Raw genomic sequence first — 23,317 nt, 5'->3', positions numbered from 1 at the left:
AACAATACAGAAACTTCAGCAGCCAGACTGATTTCTGGGACTAGTAAATTGATTCATATGTCCCCTGTCATGACACCTTCACTGGCTTCCTGTCTGTTTCCATGCTCAATTCAAGGTGCTGGTTATCACCTATAAAGCTCTTAACTGTTCAGGACCTTGATATTTGTTGGAACATCTCTCTCAGAAAACAGCTAGCCATTTCATCTGCTCTTCTCAAAGTGGAGCTGTTGCTAAAACTGACCACACAGAGAAAGGCCAAAAAGGCATCAACAAGGAATTGGCCCTTTCTGGTGGTGGCCCCCAATCTTTAGAATAAGGTTCCATTTCAGATACACCAAGCTCCTTCCATCCTGATATTCAGGAAATTAGTGGCAGCACTTTTATCCAAAGCTGCCTTCAATAACTTATCCCCCAGATGCCATTAATAATAAATTTAATTTTTTTTTCTTTTTTTCTTTTTGTGTGAATTTTAGATCCATATCAGTCAACCACCATACTGATTGTATTGTTATGTGAGATGATCTGGGGTTCTTTGTTTTAATTTGTAAACCACATGGAGTACTGTGAGGGGTAGTATATCAATCAATCAATCAATCAAATAAATGAACCAGGAAACTTTCAATTAATCATAGTATTCCATTTCTTTCAAATTGTGAAACAATGTTTACTAATTTCAAAGGAGGTAAGGTATTATAGCATGATTTATTCTCATTTAATATCCTAGTTTGTTCCAAGGCCAATAACCATAGTTTTCTAGTTCAAAGAAATTGGAAGGCTGTGTCTAATTAGAGGTGTCCTAGTTTCATCATAGCTGATGTGAAGGAAGGTTTTATCTTCTTTTATTAAGATATGATTTTCCAAACTTATGAGAGATGCTCTCATCATGGCAGCTATGCTGTGTGTTTTCATTTAAAGTTATGATGATTCCAGTATCAGCAACCAGACCAGTTTACTAATCAAAGACAGTGGCAATTTCATATTAATAATGAATTGGAACATCTGATCTCTTCTAGTGGAATTCAATGCCCTGTGCAAATCAGTTTGTGCTGTCAGCAGGTTGACTTGTGAAACTGCACTTCTTGGATAGCAGCCCTGGATCATAAGCATCAGTGTAAAACTAATGCTAATGAGAATAGAAAGCTTTGGCATTAAGGGCTGAATTGTTCAGGAATGAATTTACCACATAAACAAAGACTTCAGCTTCAACATCTGCTGAGAGGGAAATCTGACAAATCTGTGACTGGGTCTTAATATAATACCAGTAGAAAGTATTATCAAATACAGTGCTGAATTATTGAAATTGGACAAAGGCAAGGCATATTTTCCAACTGAGAATGGAAAAAGTTTGAGACAGAAAAGAAATTGAATTGCAGACCATTGTTTCAAGATATAAATGAATTATAGGAAAATGTCTTTATTCATAACATAGTCTCATATTTCGATCCAGCACATGGAAGCAATCACAAAGGCAGAGAAAATTTATTGTAATATCAGCAGGGATATCACTGCATGTGTTTGTGTGTGCCGAAAAAAAGAAAATCATATACTGTATTGAAATAGGTTGTGATAAAAATTCAATCAAAGCTATTTGAAAATAACCATTAAAATAAATCCCCCAAAGCACCTGTCTCTTTCATAACATTTCTGCCAAAGTCTGAGAATGTTTTTTTTAGAATCCTCCACTACTGTTTTTCGTCAGAATATAGTATGTACTAGTTATAGGACATAGCATGAACAATTGATGCCTTTTACTGGGTAATTACCACTGATGAACCACTCAGGAATCAGTATCATCCATTTATTTAACATTGACTACTAGTGCTAGGTCCAGGGTCATGGACTAAAGATGCAAGATGCAACTGTACTTGCTGAAGCTAAGATTACCTGTGTCTCAAGGTCATAGCCTTCCTCATTAGATGGCGCTTCAGAGAAATGAACTAGTGATTTGCAACCACAATATGCTCTTATAGTGATTTGTTTGTGTTCAAAGAAATAAATATTATAGATAGATATCACAGACACAGATGTTTTTGAATGGCCAGGTTAACAAACTTACGTGTCGTATCAGCTTATTGGTAATACAGATCAGGATGGCTGGAAATATTGGCAAAGACAGCAGAAAGCTGCATTAGCTGGCACTCTTAACACTTCTTTTTTCTAGAGTCATTTGTGGGGGTGGGATGGGGGTGTGTCAAAAGGTTCTTCATGGTTCTTCTCATACATTTAATCAGTTTGCTTTCTCTCTGTTTTTGATAGGTTCCCCAGGAATACCAAACTTGAGATATTGACTTCACATGTTGTTGCTGTATTCTCTCAGTTGTGTTACTTCTCACAATTCCAATTTATCACACAAAAAATCTAATCTGTGATACTTGCAAAAATCATGCACTGCTGTGCTAGCCCAGGCATATCAGTCCTAGATTTCACTTTTCCATGTTCTGTGCACCTCCCAGTAGTGTCTGGAATGACAGTGTGTCTTGACTAATCCAAGAGTCTTTCTTCAGTTGTTTCAGCTTCCTGTTAGATTCCCCTTTGTGAGGGAAACAGCAGAAACCTTTTTAATTGTTTGGTAGTCACTGTTCAATGACAGGGGTGTTTTAAACAGCTATTCATGCTTATTTGCAACCTGGCAACCAAAAACCCTTCATGTTACTACAGCATGAATAGGGCAAGTGATACAGTTCTGGAGGAACTCCTTAAACACCTGAGAAGGGCCATGAAGAGTTAATATGTAATTAGAGCATGCATGTATCAAACTCTCTCCCTAACTTGAACCACCATGCAGCATTCATTATCCTGATGGCTGGCAGAGTGCTAACCAAAACAAGAAAAAGCGCAGTGACTCTTGCTTCTGATGCGGTTGGCTTTGGTCCTTCAACACTTATGCCCTATAAAACATAATCGTTTTTAGGTGCTGGAGAAAATCTTTGGTTTTTTTCTGCACTAAGCTAACATGGCTAACCCTATCCCCTTGGTCATTAACTGTGTCTTTTTCTTCTTCCAAAATAATTTTAGCATGCTTACGTTTATGATCTTATGTGCAAATCAGTTGGGGGGAATTAAAAATATATTTGCCATTTTTCAGATAGCAACCACTATTGCTCCTGTTTGTTTTTTAAAAAAACTCATTTTATTTTTCAGCAGAGGCTGATATGGCACAAATTTTAAGACTAGAGAAAATATTCTTTAGTGAACCCAAGCAGTCTGCAAGTCCAGATTCTCCATGGGAACCAGAAAGCTGTATATGTATTATTTTGTTTTCCATGATGAAAAAAAGAAGTGGTATGAATATGATAAGATCCGCTATTTAACACTTCTAAATAGTCCTGACTGTAAATGCAGGGCAGCCCCAAATATTGGGGTTTTTTTAAAGGAAAGTACATGGTGAGGTGAAAGCCAAGGATCTGCCTTTGACCCATACATGTTCATTTGAAGTCTTGAAGAGGCATATATGCATACAGCTGTCTCTACTCATTGGAAGAGGTGCAACTCTAGCCCTACATGTATATTTAGGGATTCTAGACATAAATTTTATGTTTAAAGATTTCAGAAGAACAACATGGAGGTGTGATGTTCTACCCTCATCACTTGAAGTACAGGACTGAGTCTCTATTTTAGACTGCTTCATGTGATTTTATTAATTTTTAGTTAAGCGTGATTTTATTTCTTTTTATTCTTGTAAAAGTTTGTAAGTCACCATGAGCCTTTTTTTTAAAGTTAGGGTATATAATTAATGAATTAATTTAATGTATTCTTGAAGGCTTTCACGGCCAGGATCTGATGGTCGTTGTGGTTTTTTTGGGCTCTTTGGCCATGTTCTGAAGGTTGCTCTTCCTGATGTTTCGCCAGTCTCTGTGGCCGGCATCTTCAGAGGACTGGAGTAGGAACTCGGTCCATGCTCTGTCCATGGACAGAGTTCCTACTCCAGTCCTCTGAAGATGCCGGCCACAGAGACTGGTGAAACATCAGGAAGAGCAACCTTCAGAACACGGCCAAAGAGACTGAAAAACACACAACAACCAATGAATTAATTAATTCAGTCTGTTGATCTGTCTGTCATTTCTTCGTCCCTCCTTCCCCTGAACTCTCTACATCTCCTCCTCTTTTTCATGGAGGAGAGGATACCTTGTGGAATACTGTACTTTAAAACCTAGATGGGGAAAATGGCATGGCCTCAGTGGGGTTTTTTGCAGGATTAGCAGCAGTGGGATAAAGAGTTAGACATCTATTTTTTCCATACAGTGTTTCCCTCATACAAGTCTTTCCCTCCTACAGCAATTTTGCAGGCTGCAGAAGAGCAGTGCCTTGGGTCTCAAAACTCATGTTGAACATGTACTGTAGCTCAGGTGTCTCAGTTTAGGAAGCCCAGCAAGGCACTTAATCGTGTTGTGAACATAAATCAATAACTGATTCTACCAAACATGTCCTTCTGCCCAGACAGGTGATTACTGCTGATAGAGGAAGATAGCTTACTTCTTTTGCAATGCTTAAACCTAGTATTCTGGATTCTGCAGTTCTTTTCTATCCATTTGAGCTGGGATGTGCATGCACGTTACAGTCCTCCAGTTTTATTGTACTAGTCCCTCTCCTCTTTTCTGAAAGGGGCAGATACTCAAAATCTGTGTAATCACACATACCTAATAATTTTGCACATGGCAGATATGGAAGTTTCCAATTTCTTCTGTGTGCTTATTCTAATTTTGTCCGTTAGGAAGACTTCACCTGAATGGGCACTTTGTATCCATAGAATGACATTCAAACATCATGAAATAAATGCCCCATGTTCAATATTTATGTTTTCAAATTTTGGTGCTAATTCAGTATTCTTGCTTAAGCTGTATGATTCTGTTGCTTTTCAATAGAATGATTTCAGTTTCACACAGCCCCAAAAAACTGCAAAAATAGGTCTATGACTTATATTGAGCCTGCATATAAATAACATTCTGTTTAAAAGCTTATATAATTTATAATCTTAATAATCCTTAAAGAAATCATAATAATCCTCAAAGACACAATTCATTACTTATGCATAGCAACCTGTCTGTTAGCACATTATCTGTCAATGCTGAAAGCAAATGGCAAATTTTTCATAAATCCTTTTCTCAGGAATAACTACTAATGCTGTAACTGTAATTCTCTACATTAAATGCTTGTGTTCAAACATTTTAACATTATTTTTCCTTTGGACAGCTGTGCTCATAAACAAATGGGGATCTAAGCTCTTTTACAATGCTTTTAAGGGCGTTTTTGGTTGAAAAGAGTCTCTACTACAAACCAGCTTAAAATGGGGGTTTGCGCCTTTCTTTTGGGAGTTTTTATTTCCTGGTTTTGCTTTTCGGCAGTAGAGTTCTCAAAGGTTTTGAATCAGCAAGAGCTGCTTTAAAGTGATAAGGAATTGAGCTTACAAGGCTCTGATGTCAAAATACTTTTATTATTGTAGCACTGAACCAAAGCTTGGAAATAACTAGTTACTCACACAGTGACTGGTTTCCTTTTCTAATGATAAAAGAATAACAAGGATGTGCATGTAACTTTATGATAGATAACTTTACTGCTTTTGTGGTATAACTTTTTAAATCATTTTCATAGTTATAGGGTTGTGTTCTCAGTAAACATTGAAAAAATATCACCTGGTACAAGTACTGGCTATGCTTCCAAGTACGATCTGCTTTCTTATATGTTGAGACAACAGTGCTGTGTATGGGAAAGAAATGTGTTTTGTACCACAGGCCAGCAGTGTGTAGCATTTAAAATTTTCAAAGTAACTAAAAGGTAACTAGTTTAGTTTAGTTTTGTTTAGTTTAGTTTCGTTTAGTGATCTGGAAAAATAAAGCATCCGGACCCATGTTTATTATAATGGTAATATCAGGGCCTTGGACCTATTAACTGTGGCTAGATACATTTCAGAAGTAATATTCTAAGGTTTGTCCTGAATCATAATCCAATCCTTCCCAAACTTGTTCATACTTAGCAACTTTTGAAATTAAAGGAATTTTGAAAGCACATTGCAATTTCGTGTGAAGTTCCAACTCCAGACATGGCAGGATGACACAGATAATTTAGCCCTGCTTTTGGGGGCAGCAGGGTAGGAATTGTCATAGAAGAAAGATCCCTAGGAGTTTGAGCCCACCAATTCGTCAGTGACTTTCATTACCTTCTGGACTACCTGTCTAGGACAGAACTTGAATACAGTACAGTTATGCTTGTGGTTCTGGCTAGTAACCTGTTGTGTTCCGCTGTTGTGGAAGGACAATTGTGTAAGCAATTTCTTTTGCTCTAGCAGACTCCCCATTTTGTGGACAGCCTCACACTGTTTCATATTGGTTGCACAACTCCCTGAACAACAGACCATCTGCTAGAGCATGGCAAAATGGAGTCGGTTTCCCTTACATTTCAGCAGAATACTGGCTTTTGTTCAAACTTGATGAGCTTATACTTTAGGAATAGGCTTAACCTTATTATTCTGTTATACTCCACACAATCAATGAGATCTACATTTGAAGCTCTTCTCCAGGTACCCCACCACTGGAAGCAAGGCAGGTGGCAACCAGGGAAGGACTCTTTTCCTAGATGTCCTGGAGCCTGTGAAATGCCCTTCCCAGGGAGGCTTATCTGGCACCTATATTAGTATAATTTTCACTTTATGCAGGAACTTTCCCTCTGCAAGGTGTATTTTTAAAATCCTTTTAAGTCCCTCTGACATTTTACTGTAAGGCCCTTTTCCAAGTTTCCTGAGAAGAGTAATAGGGTTCAAGGTGGTTTGAGGATGCTTGCGGGGCAGTATTGAAGCCCCTGAATGCCAATCCTAAATGCAGATTGAACCTTCAGAGGTATCTGAATGTGCTATTTGCAATCTAAGCATGTTTCAACCTCCTCCAGGGACCTTTTTACCCTTTGAAGGATTTTTTTTTAAATCTGAGGTGGCTAGCATTTTAGGGGCAAAAAACAACAACAACAACCTGGAGAGGGTCACTCTGGATTACTTGCCTGAGGGAGTAATCCAGAGTGGATTACTTACCTGAGGGAGTAATCCAACTGGAGCCATATATACATTCGGTTTCAGTTGAAACATTTTTAGTATCTAGTTTCAACCAAACCACCTATTTTGTTAGGCATTTCTTGTCCAGGTAAGAGTGCTGATAGAAGATACTCTTAAACACAGAAGATATTTTCTCCATAGAAAGTGCTGGGTCCAAGAATACCCCCAAGCTGCAAACCCAATCCGTCAGGGAGTGTGACCCCATTGAGGCCAGATAAATTTCCCTCTAACCAGTACAACAGCCCTCCTGACAGTAGAATTGCTATCTTATCTGGATTCAGTTTCTGCTTATTGGCTCTCGTCCAGACCATTATCAAAGATAGGCAGTGCTGAAGAACCTGTACAGCAGCATCTGCAATTGAAGGGAAGGAGAGAGAGTGCTTCATGTCCTTAGTATACTGGTGACAGTGAACATCATATCACCATATGACTTGTCACAACATCTTTATATAAATCTTAAAGAACATTGGGGAGATGACAACCCCTATGGGATCCCTAAACTGTGCTCCAGAGGTGAAGACAGCATCCCCAAGTTATACCATCAAGGTGTGGAAGCACCAAAGTGGTTTATCACCCAATCTCTAAAACTTGATAGCCATCCCAGAAAGATATTGTGGTCAGTGGTATCAAAAGCCAAAGAAAAATCCAGGAGGACTAGCAATCCATGGAATTTAAAAGGTTCATCATCCTAATTCTAAAGGACAAAGGAATTGGTAGTGTCAATATGCATTGAAAAGTTCCTGACTGTGATTCTTTGATCTGAAGCATTGCTTATTAGAAATCACATTCTGAATTTCAGAAAGTTCTATGCTGTTCACCAAGAATGAGAAGAAAAGGGAATAGAATAAAGTATTTGAAATTATTCACTTTTAAAATTCTGTCTTAAGGATAAGTGTTCAAGGGAAAAAGTAATAAAACAGATTTTGCTAAATATGCAGGCTGCTAGCAGAGACCATCACGTGACACCAGTCTGTGGCAACTCATTTACAGATTGCTGAATCAGAGAAAATGTGAGAAAAAATGCTGTTACTAAAAGGATGCCTATAATTGTACGAGTATGACATGGCTTTGCATTTTTCCCCCCCAAAAAAGGATGAAAATGAAACTTTGGGACCAAAAATACATAAAACAAACAAAATAGCAAAGTGTGTTGCTTATATGCCTCTCCATAGCACTTAAAGCACTCTCTGGGCAGTTTACAACTATGCAGGCTACACATTGCCCCCATTCCCAGAAGCTGGGCACTGATCTTGGAAGGATGGAAGGCTGAGTAAACCCCGAGCCAGTTACTTGGGTTTGAACCCAGTTTGTGAGCAGAACGTTGCCTGCAATACTGCAGTTTAACTACTGCACATAAGTCACAATTTTAATTAAAGTTTAAATCTCATTTCAGTCTTGAAGTTGGCTAGGTGACTTTGGGCTATTTTAATTAGTAAACTGAGTTAACTGGAGGAGATCCATTGAAATGAATGTGTCTTGATTGTCAACAGCAATGAAAGACTCATTGCTTTCATTGGTTTGTTCTAGATGGCATAATGTAGTCTTTAAACTCGAGAATGTAGGAATGTGGAGGTACAAAAAGTTGAACTTTGAAGTGTGTGCTTTATTGCCAATCAATGAGGGGGAAATGAACGTAAATCTTACAGGAATACCTTCTTGTTTTGTATTTTTCCATTAATGAAAACAATGCAGTGCGTGGATTCTGCCATAGTCATGTAATTCCATTGAAATCAGTGGGGTAAATGGGTCATGGCTGGGTTCAGTAGGTCTACGCTAAGCATGACTAAGTTTAGATTCCACTGGTTGTCTTCAAGCCGTGTTATCATTCCACATCCAATTCACTAGTCTGCATTGTACTAGAATTAATAGACTTAAAGGGCAGCCTTATCACTTTACTGCTGCTTTACATGCATTTCTTGTAGTATTTTAGTAGCTCATTGTCCACTGTGTACTTTTTATGGATAAATTGTTGGGGTTTTTACCCCTTGAGTAGAAAATCTGGGGTTTTCTTCGTGCTTGAGCTCATTTACCTGTTGAATATAAAAATGCCTAGTTCTGTTGAACTGGAATAAAAGTTGTACCTTTGCTCCCAATAGGGACCTTGCTGCAAGGAACTGCCTAGTAGGAGAAAACAATGTTCTGAAGATCAGTGATTTTGGAATGTCTCGTCAAGAAGATGATGGTGTATATTCATCTTCAGGATTAAAACAGATTCCCATCAAATGGACTGCTCCAGAGGCTTTGAACTATGGTAAAGAAAGAATGCTAACATATCTTTGTCCAAAACGTATTCTTGTTAAATTTTGCTATCAGAATGTATAGGGAAACACCTTAATACAAAATGGGTTAGTCCACTGCTATTCACAATTGGATGAAACCCATTGAAATGGATGAGAGTAGTTAGGGAGGACGCACCTAAGTTCTAGATAGCACTAATGTTGGATTGAACCTAATATTGGCATCTTCGGCAAGCCTTCTCTTAAGATTTCTTCTTTCTTTCTTTTCTTTTTAATCCATTTTAAAAAAGAATTCTCAGGACCTTTCGGTATGCTCTGGTATTTTAGGACTTCGATTGTTATATAAAGTGCCAGAAAGTAACATGTGGCTTCTGGTGACCCTATTAGAGATCTCAAGGCATGTGAGATATTTAAGGAATATATATGGTTTCCGTGGTTGACTGGGGATTTCAACCTAAGTCTTCTGAGTCCTAATCTTTTCTCTTTATCTTGCACCACACTATCTCCTTCAGCTGTATATCTCTCGTTTCTAACTGATACTTTTCTGTTATTTTATGTGATTATATAATATCATTGTACTTTTTAAAAATATTTTATGATAGCTCGTGGAGATTATTGGTGGAAGAGCAGGGTATATCCTCAAAATAAATAAATAAAATAGTTTTGTTTTGAGTTTAGTACGTTATTGTAAATGCCCTTGTTTGTATTGATTAAAGATAAACAAATGTGTAAATAAATATGTTTTAAAATTAACAGAAAAGTCTGCAGAATTTTGGCAGTGTGTTTTTCAGACTGTTATTGTGCAAGTTGCTAGGTGGTTATAGCACCCATGAGAAAGTAGTTCATAAATTGTGATAGGACAAGATAGAAGCTGATATATATTTTTCCTGAACCTTTTAGAGTTATTTACTTACCATTTTATGCATCTCCTTGATATTGCCTCTGAAAATAAATGAAAGCACACTATTTGTGGAGAGAAGATTTGCTTGTAATTAGATGAGTTGCTTACAGAAGTAGAATAAGAGTGTTCTGTGTAAGAATGGAAGAACAGAGAACTCTGATATCACAAATAGCAACAATAAAACAGCATGCATCTCTTAGTCTAGTTCAGTGGTTCCCAACCTCGGGTAGCCCAAGTGTTCTTGTACTGCAACTCACAGAAGCCTTCTCCAGTAGCTGTGCTGGCCGAGGTTTCTGTGAGTTGCAGTCCAAGAGCACTTGGATTACTCAAAGTTGGGAATCACTAGTCAAGAAAATTGATTGCAAATTATTAGGTTTGCGTACATTTTAAGGTCCTAATATATGTAGCACATGGCTGAACTCTGTTAAACTTCAGATAGAATTCAAATTCTCCTCCAAAAATGTAAGTTCATATTTCAAGAATTCTTCAGTTGAAATAATGGGAAATGAATTCAGAATGTAGGTGATGGTGTAGCCTACATTAAATGGCAAATTTAATAAACTAGATTCAATTTTCTTTGGAACCTTTCACAGTATAGTTGTAAAAATGATGTTCAATGTAAATATTGGTGGAACAGGTAATTCACAGTCGCAACCTGCCCTTAGGAAGGGGAAAAGTTCATCTTTCTGTGCTGTGAAAATCCTCTTGAATGTCTGACTGACATGCTATTGTTAAAATTCTAATTTCCTAAAACTGTTAGGAGATCAGACAGTCTATTATAGCACACTGCTGATGTAGTACTTCTGTCTTTTACACTTAGATAAAAGATTGAGAATGCTCTACAATTTCATACACTCATTTCATTTTTACCCTGTGTGAATTGGCTCCCGCCCTTCCCATTAGGGCTTTAACCACACAGTGTTGTATTGCTTGATACCAAGTGTGATAAAATGGATTGAGAGGAATAGGCTAGGACTCAGGAGGTATGGATTTGAATCCTTGCCCACCCATGGAAGCTTGTTGGGGGTATTGAACTAGTAAAACCACTCCTTAAATATCTCATTTACCTTGAAAGTCCTTACATCTTATAAGCCGGTTCTGACTTCATAGCACATAGGAACAACAGTGTTAGGCACAGAGAGACCTCAAAGTGAGTTGAGCTTTTCCAAGCACTTAGTTTAAGATCTCACAGAAGGAGCCACTGTTGTTTCCCACTAAAAGCCCAGAAAGCTCAGTCTGCAATAGAATTAATAGCAGGTGCTCTGGCTCCCTAGCAGAATGTCCATTCCAGCTAAAGATGGGATTGAGACACATGTTCAGTAACTCCATTTTATATTTAATGAGAACGGACATTCCACCATATCTCTGTTTCAGAAATGTTATTATTTAGAACATCTTAAAAATAACATCAGTTTCTATACAAGAGAAGACCTTCCAAACATCAGAAGCTTACTCCTTAATGAGAGTACTAGATGAAACTGGAGTCATTTACTCACATGAAATGTTTGGACTTTTGGACAATTTTGGGCTCTAGGGAATTAGAACACCTATTGCCACCATCCAAGTTCCTATTGCCTCTTTCCTTGCCTTACCCAAAGTAAATGGGCTGTTGAGTCTGTGAATTGAGATAACAGTAGTGGACCCAGCTGGCTCTACTATTGGAAATATCCATCTCTTTGTAAGGCAAAGTCTGAAAGATCTTTTCAGTTTTTGTGTTTTAACTCACATGAGTCATTCATGGGAGCAATACATTAAAATTGCAGCTTAAATCGTTATACACATCTAGGCATCGAATTCAAATACATATTTTATTCGGAAATTGCTTGTGTGTATTTTCATTCAGAACAGTTGTTGATGGTTATTTTTGAGATGTTCTAAATAAAATTTCATCTCTGGTCCAAACTGGGCCTCTCAGTTTCATAGCTGCATAAATGCTCTTGAGAAAATCATTTTTGTTCATTATAGGCTCATGGTTTCAGGCAGCATAACTTGTTCAGTTTTCAATATCACTAATATATACCACTCATTTTTACCATCAGCATGCTTTGGGACGTACCCTGATATTATACTGGATAGGTAATTGACTCTGCATAACTTACCTTTCTTAAGAAATGAATTACTGCTAGATGACATTCTTGAATTTTTTTTAATGAAAAGTCTTAAATTACTATATGGCAGGCTTCACAAAGAGAGGATATGCAGACCTACAAAAGTAATCATAGCACCAGCAGCACAGTGAATGCCCATAATTGCTCTCTACCAACCAGGCAGCCTAATTTAAAGCAGCATGAAATGATATTTAGGTTCTTGGAGAAACAGAATTCACAGAGGTCAGAACAGTTAGCATAACCCTGACTGTCAGGATCAGTCATATGTATTCTGTTACGGCTTGAAATAAAACATATATCCCACTTTTAGAATTTTAGCTTAATTTTAGCCATCAGAAACATCATTTCTAACATCAGCTGGAGAAAGAAGGGTGAAAAGGAATATTGCAAGAGAGAGAGAGAGAGAGAGAGAGAGATTTTCCAAAAACATTCTTGAACTTTCTCAACATAAACTACCCCACTTAAAACCTGTAAACTCTGAAAACCATTTTAGCTTCCATTTATAAAGATCTTTGTGAACATTCTTATTTCCAATAGTATGTCTGACCCAGAGATCTCACAAAATGTTTGTAGTTTGTGAGAGAGTACAAGAGGAAGTGGGGAATTCCAAGACCTAGAATCTAAATGCATATGAACTTTCTTTTCAAAGTGACCTAAAGAAATAAAGAGCAACGGTTGTTAAAAAAAACTCATTTGATTGAGTGAAAAGCACAGCTCTAATGTGTTATCTGAGAAGCAGTAATGGGTGTTTTTGGTTACTAGTGCAATGAGCAATTCCCTCCTTGCTTGCGCTTCTCTCCTCTCTCTCCCACTGCATCTCCAAGTAGGCACACACAATCTCCAGCATGTCCTCAAACCCGTGGAGCAAAGGTTGAAGGTGTACCCAAGTGCTGAGATGCAGAAGAGGAATCCTTCCTCCTATTCTGCCTTTGGAAACCATTCCATTCATGAGAGTGACTAATTAGATACAAGTTCTTGTACCTGCTACTTAGTTTAAGTGGCTCCCAGGTGTGATTGGGTTCATTAAAGATCTGAAGCAGTTCCTCCTTTTTGGCAGGAAAGGACAACTGAGTCTCTTTTTGAACGTTATCAGATTTATTTAGTTTAACATTAGGTGAGTTTACAACTTCTATTGGTTCAAATCAACTAAGATCTGGTAACTGTCCAAATTGTGAGGACAATAACTCTGTCTGGAAATTGACAGGATTCATTGAGGGACTGGCCCAAAATGTTCCCGATCGGTGGGCTTCCTCAACGGAGCATTCTGGACCACACATATTGTCACACAACAAGGTGGGGTCTGGCCCAATCTCCCTCCGGTGGTGGGTGGTTGAAGGAAGGTTCCGACTGAATCATCTTCTTCAAGTGACCTTGTCCCCACAGAAAGACCACGACCGTCCATTCTAGAGCTTCTGCCAATGTCCCCTTTAGACTTGTCTGGGTCAGGTAGCAACCCTCCTACCTTCAAATTAGGGAAGTCCTCCAACAACCCGCACATTCTATCATATTCGTATTCTCTTTTCTCACCCTTCTTTTCCTCCCCTTCCTTCTTTTGCTCCCTCCTTGGTGCACTGAACTGTTTCCTCCCACTTTGCTCCCCTACATCCTCCACCCACATGTACAAAATGAACTCCTCCTCCCCTTCTCCCTCTCTCTCTTCCACTAGACAGATTTCAATCTTCTCCTCTTTCCCCTTTGATTCCCTTCTTTTCCCTTCCTCCACATTCAACTCCTCAGTTTCCATTGTCTTCCCTACTTCTACAGTATATCTCTCTCCCACTCATATGTCTCTAGCTGAGGGGACAGCTCACTGTGTTCTTTCTTCTTTGGGTCTACCGCTCCTTCATACCAGGGTATACCCTATGGATGCCACTGTCTTCAAAGTACCTTTGCTGTGGAAGAAAGGAAAACACCACATTTGCTGGCTTAGAGAGTAGACACTTTCATGGGAGGGCACTCACGGAAATCAAAATAGATGTGTAGGAATCTGATCTTGAAGCTGGTATCAGCCAAAGAAACAACATGCTGAATTCTCTGTCTTTGAACATCTAGCAAAGTTCATCTTCAGACTATAATTGCAGTGCTATCTTGTTCTGAGGAGATACCAAACTAGTAATCAATCCAATGAATTCCTGGGATGCATCTGTGTGGGTAGATACCAGACAGACACAGATATCTGCATAAAGTCTGCTGCAGGAGCACATTGAGATTTCCAGCATTCTGTAGAGATGATTTGAAGAAAAACGATCCACACTACTACACACACAATCTTTATTCTGCAACATTGCAACCCAATTACTTACAGCAATAATTGAGTGTTATTGCCTTGCAGTGTGCACAGTTGAGGTAAAGAGATATGTACTCGTGTCACAAATTAGTGAATGATTGATTCGATGACAAGGCTGTGATTTCTTTTGTGCATCATTGAACTATGGGAAGTTTTCTGTTGTTGACTCTGTGCCATAATGAGTTTTGAGGTTAGTGTTTTAATACTCCGGTTTTGAAGATACATGCTTCTTCAGAGAACTTTCAGCATGGCCAACAAACATGCAAATATAGATTATCTGTAAATTTCACTGTCAGTGACAAAGTGATTATTGAGTTTCTTATGATAAACAGCCTAACAGTGTAGTCCTTTATAAGTTTAGAGGTGAGCCCAACTGGATGGAATAGGGTTTATTCCTAAATAAGTTCATGCAAGTCTGTGGGCTCACCGAGCTCAGAACTGTTGTAGCGGTACTATTATATTTCAAAACAATCTGACCTGTATTGGGCTGGCAATATAAATACACTTCAAAAATAACAATGATTCTAGTTCCACTCCAGACATCAAGTAGCGCTTTGTGATACTGATTAGAAAAAAGGCAGTTTCGCCATAACACATAAGTGACACATTTTAAGCAAGTAAGAATAAAAGAGCTTATTACTGCATCTATGGATCGGCTTTTGTGATTATATGAAAGAGGGGGAAACACAAAGGAAGCTCTCTTTTTCATTTTCTTTTATTGATTCCCAAAAGAGAGCCTCTTGAACACAAATGATCTGTATTGACAAAACAGGGGTACCTGTCTTTTTTCTTTCCCTCTTCTGTTTAAACTTTCTTTCACTCTTTCGCTGTCAAATTGCCTAGCAAATTTTTCAGTCAATAGCATTAAAAAGGGCTATTGTCAGCAGCCAATTGGAACACGGAGTGGGGAGCTGTATTTTGAATCTGAAAAGGGGCCTGGGTTGGTTGGAAATCAGTGAGTTAGTTGTCCTTTTTGCTTCAGTTATACATTGTGGGTGTGCAAACTCTTAGTGTCCTCAGTTTTGGATTGTGCTGTCTGTCTGCATGTGTCTGTGCCTCCATCTTGAATCTTTTCTGTTTGCCTTTCCTTTTCCTAATTTTTTTCTCCCTCCTCCTCCATTCCTTCGGATTATTTTTGCTGCTACTGCCACACAGACTGTGCCAGCATGCCTCCTTTGGATTATTTCCTGGGCTTCCCACCACACACTTGTGATTTCTTTGAAGATTTTTCTCCCTCTTCTTTAGTCCTTTCCTTTCTTAGATCATTTTTGTTCCCTGCCTCACCTGCAACCCCTTGAAATGAAAAAAATGTGAAAATGTTAACTATGCACACTCCTAACCATGTCAAGCTTCGCACATTTCATTTACTTTGCACATAGGAACTGGCAGGAACTGGAAGGGGAGGAAAAACCTAGTAAAAACTAGTAATCTAACTCATCTAAGTGATCTTAAACTCATTAAAAATTTTGCTTCGACTTGCGGCCGGAGCTTCCAGTTATGAACACAAAAAATGCAGGGGGAAACGGCAGGAAATTCAAATTGCTAACTGTAGAGACGAGGTGGCTTCTTTGAAGCTCTTTCACCCCAGCAATTAGAAAGTGTGCGATCGGAGGAGGCTGCCTGGTAAGGTAAGGTGTTGTTTTCTGCTTTTTAAAAACTGTTCTGGGTGGGTTTTGAAGCATGGTTTTGCGCTGGCGGGGGGTATGTTTCTGTGTTGTGTTGTTGTTTTGTTTTCTGATGTCATTTTTTTTTTGCAGCCCCAGTGCCTTGCAACAGGGCTTGCTCCTTTGTTTATTTTTGGTTTGTTTGTTTGTTTGTTTGTTTGTTTGTTTTTGCAGTCCCAGCACCTTTGGGACTTGCTTTGCTGTTTATTTTTGATTTGGGTTTTTTTTAAAGCCCCAGCGACAGAGCTTGGGGTTTGTTTGTGTGTTTTGGGTTTGTTTGTGTGTTGTTAAAGCACCAGTGACAGAGCTTGGTTTGCTGTTTATTTTTGTTGGGTTTATTTTAAAGTCCCAACGCCTTCCGACCGGCTTGCTGTGTGCTTTATTTATTTATATTTGAGGTGGGTGGGTTGTTTGTTTGTTTGTTTTTGCCAGAATGGATTAATCACATTCCAGTGCATTTCAATGGGAAATGGTGCTTTGACTTACGACCATTTCGAGTTATGTCCATCTTCTGGAACGGATTATGATTATAAGTCGAGGCACCACTGTACTAGATACTAGATATGGAAACTGAAGCTGTAAGCATCCATATCAATCATAACAATTAGTGCTGCATTAGTGGTTTGAGCATAATTTTTTGTTTATGTTTTGCCCAGGCCCTTCTCTAAAACACTTCATAATTAAAGTGTTGCAAAACAAGGTCAATGATATATGAAGAGCAATATATGTAGAGTTTTAATTGGTTGAGTTCATTATAATATTCAGTAACAGGTCAGTGCTTTGAAGAGACATTTGCAAAACTTTCAGCATTTTTTAAATAAACACTTTAATTTTTGTTGGTGAAGGCACTATCATTTCAAGCTGCATCTATTTAAGTCAACTGCAGTCCATGAAAGCTTATACTCTTCCCCCTTCACTCTCCTCTGGGAATCTTTAAGGCAGTGGTGTCGAACTGTGGCCCTCCAGATGTTCTTGGACTTCAACTCCCAGAAGCCTTCACCACCACCTCTGCTGGCCAGGATTTCTGGGAGTTGAAGGCCAAGAACATCTGGAGGGCCACAGTTCGACACCACTGCTTTAAGGTTTCACATGTGTAGCGTTCACCCTTATTATGTTAAGTAGTTATGAATATTCATGTTGTAGGCTAATGTTGCTAGGAGGTGGAGCCGAATGAAATGTAATAAAGAGGCGGAGTCAGAGAGTGAAAGAATTAGTAAGAGTCAGTAAGAGTCAAGGGTCAGAGTGAGAGAGTGGAGAAGGAGATAGAGTGTGGTATTTGGGAGATCTGAGGTGTGATTAGAGTGAAAAATGAATAAGAACTGTAATAACAAATAGAAGGTTGTGATTGATGATAATAGAAGTTACCTACGATTATTAATAATAACATCTGTAATCAATAAAAGTGTTTTATTTAAAAGACAGTGAAGTTTGGACCTGAATCTTCATCCTTCCATAATTAAAGTTGAATTAGTGATCAACTGGTGGCAGCGGGGTAAAAAGGAGTAGTAGTTTGCCTTTGTGTGCTCTGTGTCTGGACGGTCAGGCCAGGGGCACGAGGGCAAACACCACAATTGGTGGCAGCGGTGAGATACGAAAGAATCCAGTCAAGTCTGAGTTTAAAAAGAATTTTTCTTGAGTCAAAGGTACCTTTTAGACAGAGGTCTGTGGCAAAGAAGTTTGGATCCTCACTAGAGCTTTTGGGAAAAGCTTAGTGGTGGGGGCTTCTGAAAACATCTGGGGGGTATAAGATAGGGAATGACTCGAAGAGATAATTCATGTATTTACCTCAAGATTTGAAGACCCAGTGGACTAGCTTAAGGCTCAAGTCTCTAAGTGTATAGAGAGTGCTTGTGGAAAGAGCAGAAGCCAGGGGTCAGAGCAGATCTGAAGGAAGAGAAGAAAAAGCCTTTGCTTGAAATGGAAATCATTTCAGTGACTGGAAGTAAAAGAAGAAAGATAGATCCATTATAAAATCAGTAAACACTCTAGAATAAGTAACTCAGGTAAGCCGCCCAGAGACCTCTGGGTAGAGTGGGCGGCATATAAATAAATAAATGAATGAATGAATGAATGAATGAATGAATGAATGAATGAATGAATAAATAAATAAATAAATAAATAAATAAATAAATAAATAAATAAATAAATAAATAAATAAATAAATATGCCTCCCAATGGAACTAAAAGACCAGTAGTAGTTTGCCTTTGGCTGGACGGTCAGGCAAGGGGCACAAGGGCAAACGCCACAACATGATGAGAGTCATACTTTAAAAATCTGTTATCCTACCAGTCTAAAAACCTGCACACTCAGAGCCATTCTATCTGCCGAATAATAAACAATAATAATTTGTAAAAATGTGCAATTCTAATAGCCAACAGTTCAAAAGAAAATCTCACATTTAAACCTTTTTTCATTATAGCATTTCTTATAGCCACTGAGACCAGCTCTTTTGAAAGCTTCATCAATTGTGGGAAGAGTGAAAATTGAGAGGTTAACGAATCAATAAATTAAAAACAACTTTCCTTTGGATCTTAGAAGTGTTCCCTTAGTTTTCCCTGACAAATCCATTATATTATTTGAGCAGTTTTTGTGCAAAAGTGCTAGCAGTCTGTATCTGGGGACAGGAGTTCCATTCCCCACTGAGCTCCTTGGGAGAAGAACCAGCCTGTGTAGCCTTGGACAAAACTGAAGTCTCAAACTATCCCAAGAGAAAGGGACTGGTAAATTGTTGCTGAGTGTCCTGTACCTGGAAAAGCCTGCTAAGGGTTGCTATAAACTGGAATCAGCATGGTAGCATGTAATTACTGTTAATTGTAAAGAATACCTTTTTATATAAATAATAGGATTTCCCACACACACACACACCTTTCATAATGATAGATGTAGAAAAAAGGATGTATTGAAAGGAACTTATCTATTTAAATAGGTTTCCTTTTGTAAGTAAGTAAATTCTAATGCTGTAGTTCTGATGTTGTATTTTAAAGTTGTTTTAATTTAATATCTGTGTTCTTTTTAACTGTTTTGTTAATGTTTTCATGTTTTAGTATGGATGATGAGTTTATAAAATAAATATTTCTAGGATTTATTGATTTTAGGATGATGTGAACTGCTTTGGAAGGGTTAGCCCTGAAAAATGTCATAAGTTTGAAATAAATAAAGCCTTTGGATTCTCCTCTAATCATTTCTACTGTCCAAGGGTAGATGGCACAGCTGTCTTTATCCGTCAAAATTATGGTATTGTGGACTCCTTGATCAGAACCTGAATCTGTTGCTTCTTCCTCTTTTGTCCCTCCTCTTATTTGTTTTCCTGTAAACACTCTTGAAAACCATCCCTAACATTCTGTTCTTACCTGCCATTTCTCATATTGTACCTCTGCTAGGGTATCATGACATAAGCCTTATTCACCTGTGCTGAGAGCATACATACATGCAACGAGGGGAGCATGCTCACCCTCTTCCCTTGTTGCTTTAATCATGTGGAAATGATTAAATAGTTGAGGATGCTTGCCTATCCAAGTAGGCTTCCTGTATGAAGCAGAACATGGAAAAAAGTAAGATTCTGGCTCACATCCAGAGCCTACATGGATATAGCAGCTGCATCTTCTTCAGACTGTCACTTTCATGTGAGGAAAGTGATGATGGAAGAGGTAAGGTTAGTGCACTCCCCTCTTCCCATGAGGAGCATAGAAACTTACAAAATGCTTGTCAGGAACTTTACTCGAACAGGAGGCCATATAGGGCCATATCTGCCTGCCACTCTGCCCTGAGATAGAGGTTTTAAGTCACTGTGTCCTGAAAATGAGGGGTAGGTATGTAATGCATGAAATCTATTTTTAAAGCCTTTCATGTGGAGCAATTAATTGTGGGCCTAGGGAATTTTCTCTCTGAATGAATACTCATTGTCTTCATACATGACAAACCTGTCCAGGAGTGAAGAGCTTTAGGAAAAGTCTTCTTGAGAATGCTATGGGGAGGCAGGTTTGACAGACACATGAGAGAAGGCTTTCTCTTGGTTGGTCTCACATTCTAGAGCAGGGGTCTCCAAATGACAGGCCACATCTGGCCCGCCTTGCCTTTTTATCTGGCCTTCAGGCAGGCAGGATTGCGGGCAGGCATGTACATGGGCGGGAGGGTGGAACATGCGCACACGCATCTTCCTTCAGCCCTCAAAAATCTGAAACATATATGTTGTGGCCCTCACTCTGAAAAGTTTGGAGACCCCTGTTCTAGAGTGTCTAGGGGAGTTTTTCCATTGTGGGCAAGACTGTGGGATGATATGCAAGCATAATTTGAACACTACCACATGCCACTACAGCATAGTAGCTGAAATCCTGTTGTGCAACTCTGAGGGCATAAAGGCTGATGATGTCTTTAATTTAAAGTTTCCTATTCTCTCCTCAGGTTCCAGGGATCCCTAGGGATCCCCTTTGACCTGGGAAAGCTTTTGAGAGCATAGGACAGCAGTAGTGAGAGGAGCACTTTTAGTATCCTTAAATCACTATTACCAGATTGTATTTATGTTTACTGAATATTATGTTAATTTTAATTTGTTGATTATTGTGATATTTTAACGTTTTCCTTGCTCAGTTTATCTTAAGTTTAGTTGTAAGCTTGCTTGCATGCATTGTTACCCATCGCCACACTTTTATTTTTTTTTTTAATCCCTAGGACGATATACTTCTGAAAGTGATGTATGGAGTTATGGAATCTTCCTCTGGGAGACCTTCAGTTTAGGGGTATGTCCATACCCAGGAATGACTAATCAACAAGCACGAGAGCAGGTGGAGAAAGGTAACTGCTGTCCCTATTTATTTGTGATAAACATGTTTGAAGATGAGTATTGTCTCAGGCTTTGTGTGGCGCTGAACTACCAAACAGCAGTAAAGGTTTCCAACCTCAGGAAATCATAGTTTATTTATTTATTTTTATAATATATTTTTATTTTAACTATAGCATAAACATAAACATAAAATACACAAACCAAAATACAATTTAAATGTGTTCCCCACCACCATAGACATCAGGACCTCTTGCAATAATCTTCTTCTTCCTCCATCTATATTTTTCTTCTTCTTTTATTGTCCTCTTCTCCAGAACTGCATTGATTCTTGATTTGGAGCATTCCCTTTTCCTTTTGTTAACACATATTCCAAAAATCTGCCCTGGAAATCACAGTTTAACTACAAAGGTCAAATCCTGTTAACAGAAACTCAGCATGCAGGATCAATTGTGCAGTGTTTTTGCCCTCCAGCAGGCTCTCCTTCACATGATTAGCGTTCACATGTGGCTGGTTTCACACCCAGTTTTGCAAGGTGTATGCAACTGGTTGCTAGAAGGAGAGCCCACTGGAAGCCTATATGATGCTCTTCCAGAGTTGCCTAAGCCAACAGAGTTCTGGACAAAATTCCCAAATAAAGATTAGAAAATCATTATAATGAGCATAACTGAAATGGTATAATCTGCAGTTGTATTAATTGCATTGTTCTGCTATCAAATTTCAGTTTTATAGAAAGAAATCATTGGTGTCTAATCAGTCATCATCTTATTACTGAAGTCTGATAGCTTGAACTATACAAGAACTTGTTTTCACAAGGTGGTAGAACTACAGAGACTTCTGATGAAGTGGGGTGTGGCCCTTAAAGGGAAGTGTCATGATAGATCTGTCATTGTTAAGACACCACGGCACGTTGCTTTCTGTATGGAGACATTTTCTTTAACATTTGAAATAAAAACAAAGGGAAAAGTCCCCTAGTAGTATTGATCGGATATGGCCTCAACCAAGTATGAAAGCATTTATACATTTGTAGGTCAGGTCAGAAAGTTGAAAGGAGAATAATTAAGACAATCTAGAAATAATTTAGATGTTTGATGTAAGGCATATTTTTACATGTTGTTAGCTCACTTCAGTTTATTCTGATCAGTTTGGTTCCACTGTTTATTTGCATTCATCAGTGACCTGAGAACTCATAGTGACAAACTGGCTTCCACAACAGAAACTATGAAAGTGGCCCAAAATGCACAGAGAACTTGAGAATAATGTTCTGTGTAAATAAAGCTGATCATAATGTGCTGAAATCTCTTTCAGCATGTTTCATAGAAGCCTATGGGACCTATATGGGCAGAGAAAAGACTCTTGCTTAAAATTTTATTAGAGAAACACTTGTTAACTTGGGTCATACTTTATTGACATCTGGCATTCTGTTACATTGCCTTCCTTATGTCCAAGGAATCAACATTTATTAATATCACTAAAATTCTTGAACTATCTCTAAGCCAAATGCATCATCATGTTGCCAATCCTTTGTTCAAGATCTATATAGAAATCAGCAGCAGTATCACAGTGATGGATTTTAAAGAAGTGTCCTGTCTGAAAGAATCTTTTGGAGATCACTATTAATAGGGTCATCATATATTGAAATTAATTTTACAGCATAAAACAACATGACATTAGATGAGTAATAATTTTGTTCAATTCACAAATTTCAAAGTAAACCTCCTTGTGGCCTCTGTGAATCACACCCTGGGTGATTCACGCCTGTGCGGAGCCTCATCGGAAGCTTCTAGAGCTTCTGCAGTAGCAATGAACACATTAAAATATGCCCCTCTGTTACTGCGAACCCACGAAAATCCAGCAGAGTTATGGTTTTTTGAGGTCCAGAAGGCAAAATAAATCACTCAGACACGTTCAGCTTCCTCCAGCACGACACATGTATTTATAGCATATATACAAGTGTAGAAAGCGGCAGCATGACAGCATGGCATCATCAAATGAAGGTGGTGATACATGTTCTCTATACAGTATACATGTTATCTATACAGTGTGTTTGTGTATGTGTGTGTGTGTGTGTGTGTGTATGTGTACACACACACACTGTATAGAGAACATGTACTCACCACCTCTCCAGAGTCACTGTAACTCCGCAAATTACACACCTGTATAACATGGCAGCTCCTTATTACTTTTGCTCTGTTCTGTTCTGTTCAGGCCTGTAGATTTTCAATACTCTGACACCCTCCCCCTAGTATAAGTACCTTGGCGCCAAGCATCCCCTTTCAGTTTCTGTCAGCGTTTCTTAATGC

The 23,317-nt window shown here is 38.5% G+C and overlaps 1 protein-coding gene across 4 annotated transcripts in view; it reads left to right on the top strand.

The window, feature by feature from the left end:
• The window catches only part of FER (FER tyrosine kinase), a 239,676-nt gene that overhangs the window by 198,655 nt on the left and 17,704 nt on the right, over nucleotides 1-23,317 (top strand). For all 4 annotated transcript variants that reach the window (XM_072992471.2, XM_078386258.1, XM_078386257.1 and 1 more), the window contains 2 exons: nucleotides 9,136-9,290; nucleotides 20,906-21,028. In XM_072992471.2, coding sequence (XP_072848572.2) covers nucleotides 9,136-9,290; nucleotides 20,906-21,028 — 278 coding nt within the window. The remainder of the gene's footprint in view (nucleotides 1-9,135; nucleotides 9,291-20,905; nucleotides 21,029-23,317) is intronic.

The sequence above is a fragment of the Pogona vitticeps genome, chromosome 2 (genome assembly GCF_051106095.1).
Source record: "Pogona vitticeps strain Pit_001003342236 chromosome 2, PviZW2.1, whole genome shotgun sequence".
In the NCBI taxonomy this organism is placed as follows: Eukaryota; Metazoa; Chordata; class Lepidosauria; order Squamata; family Agamidae; genus Pogona; species Pogona vitticeps.
Note: the sequence above shows the minus strand (reverse complement) of the source record. Positions and strands in the feature narration are given on the sequence as shown.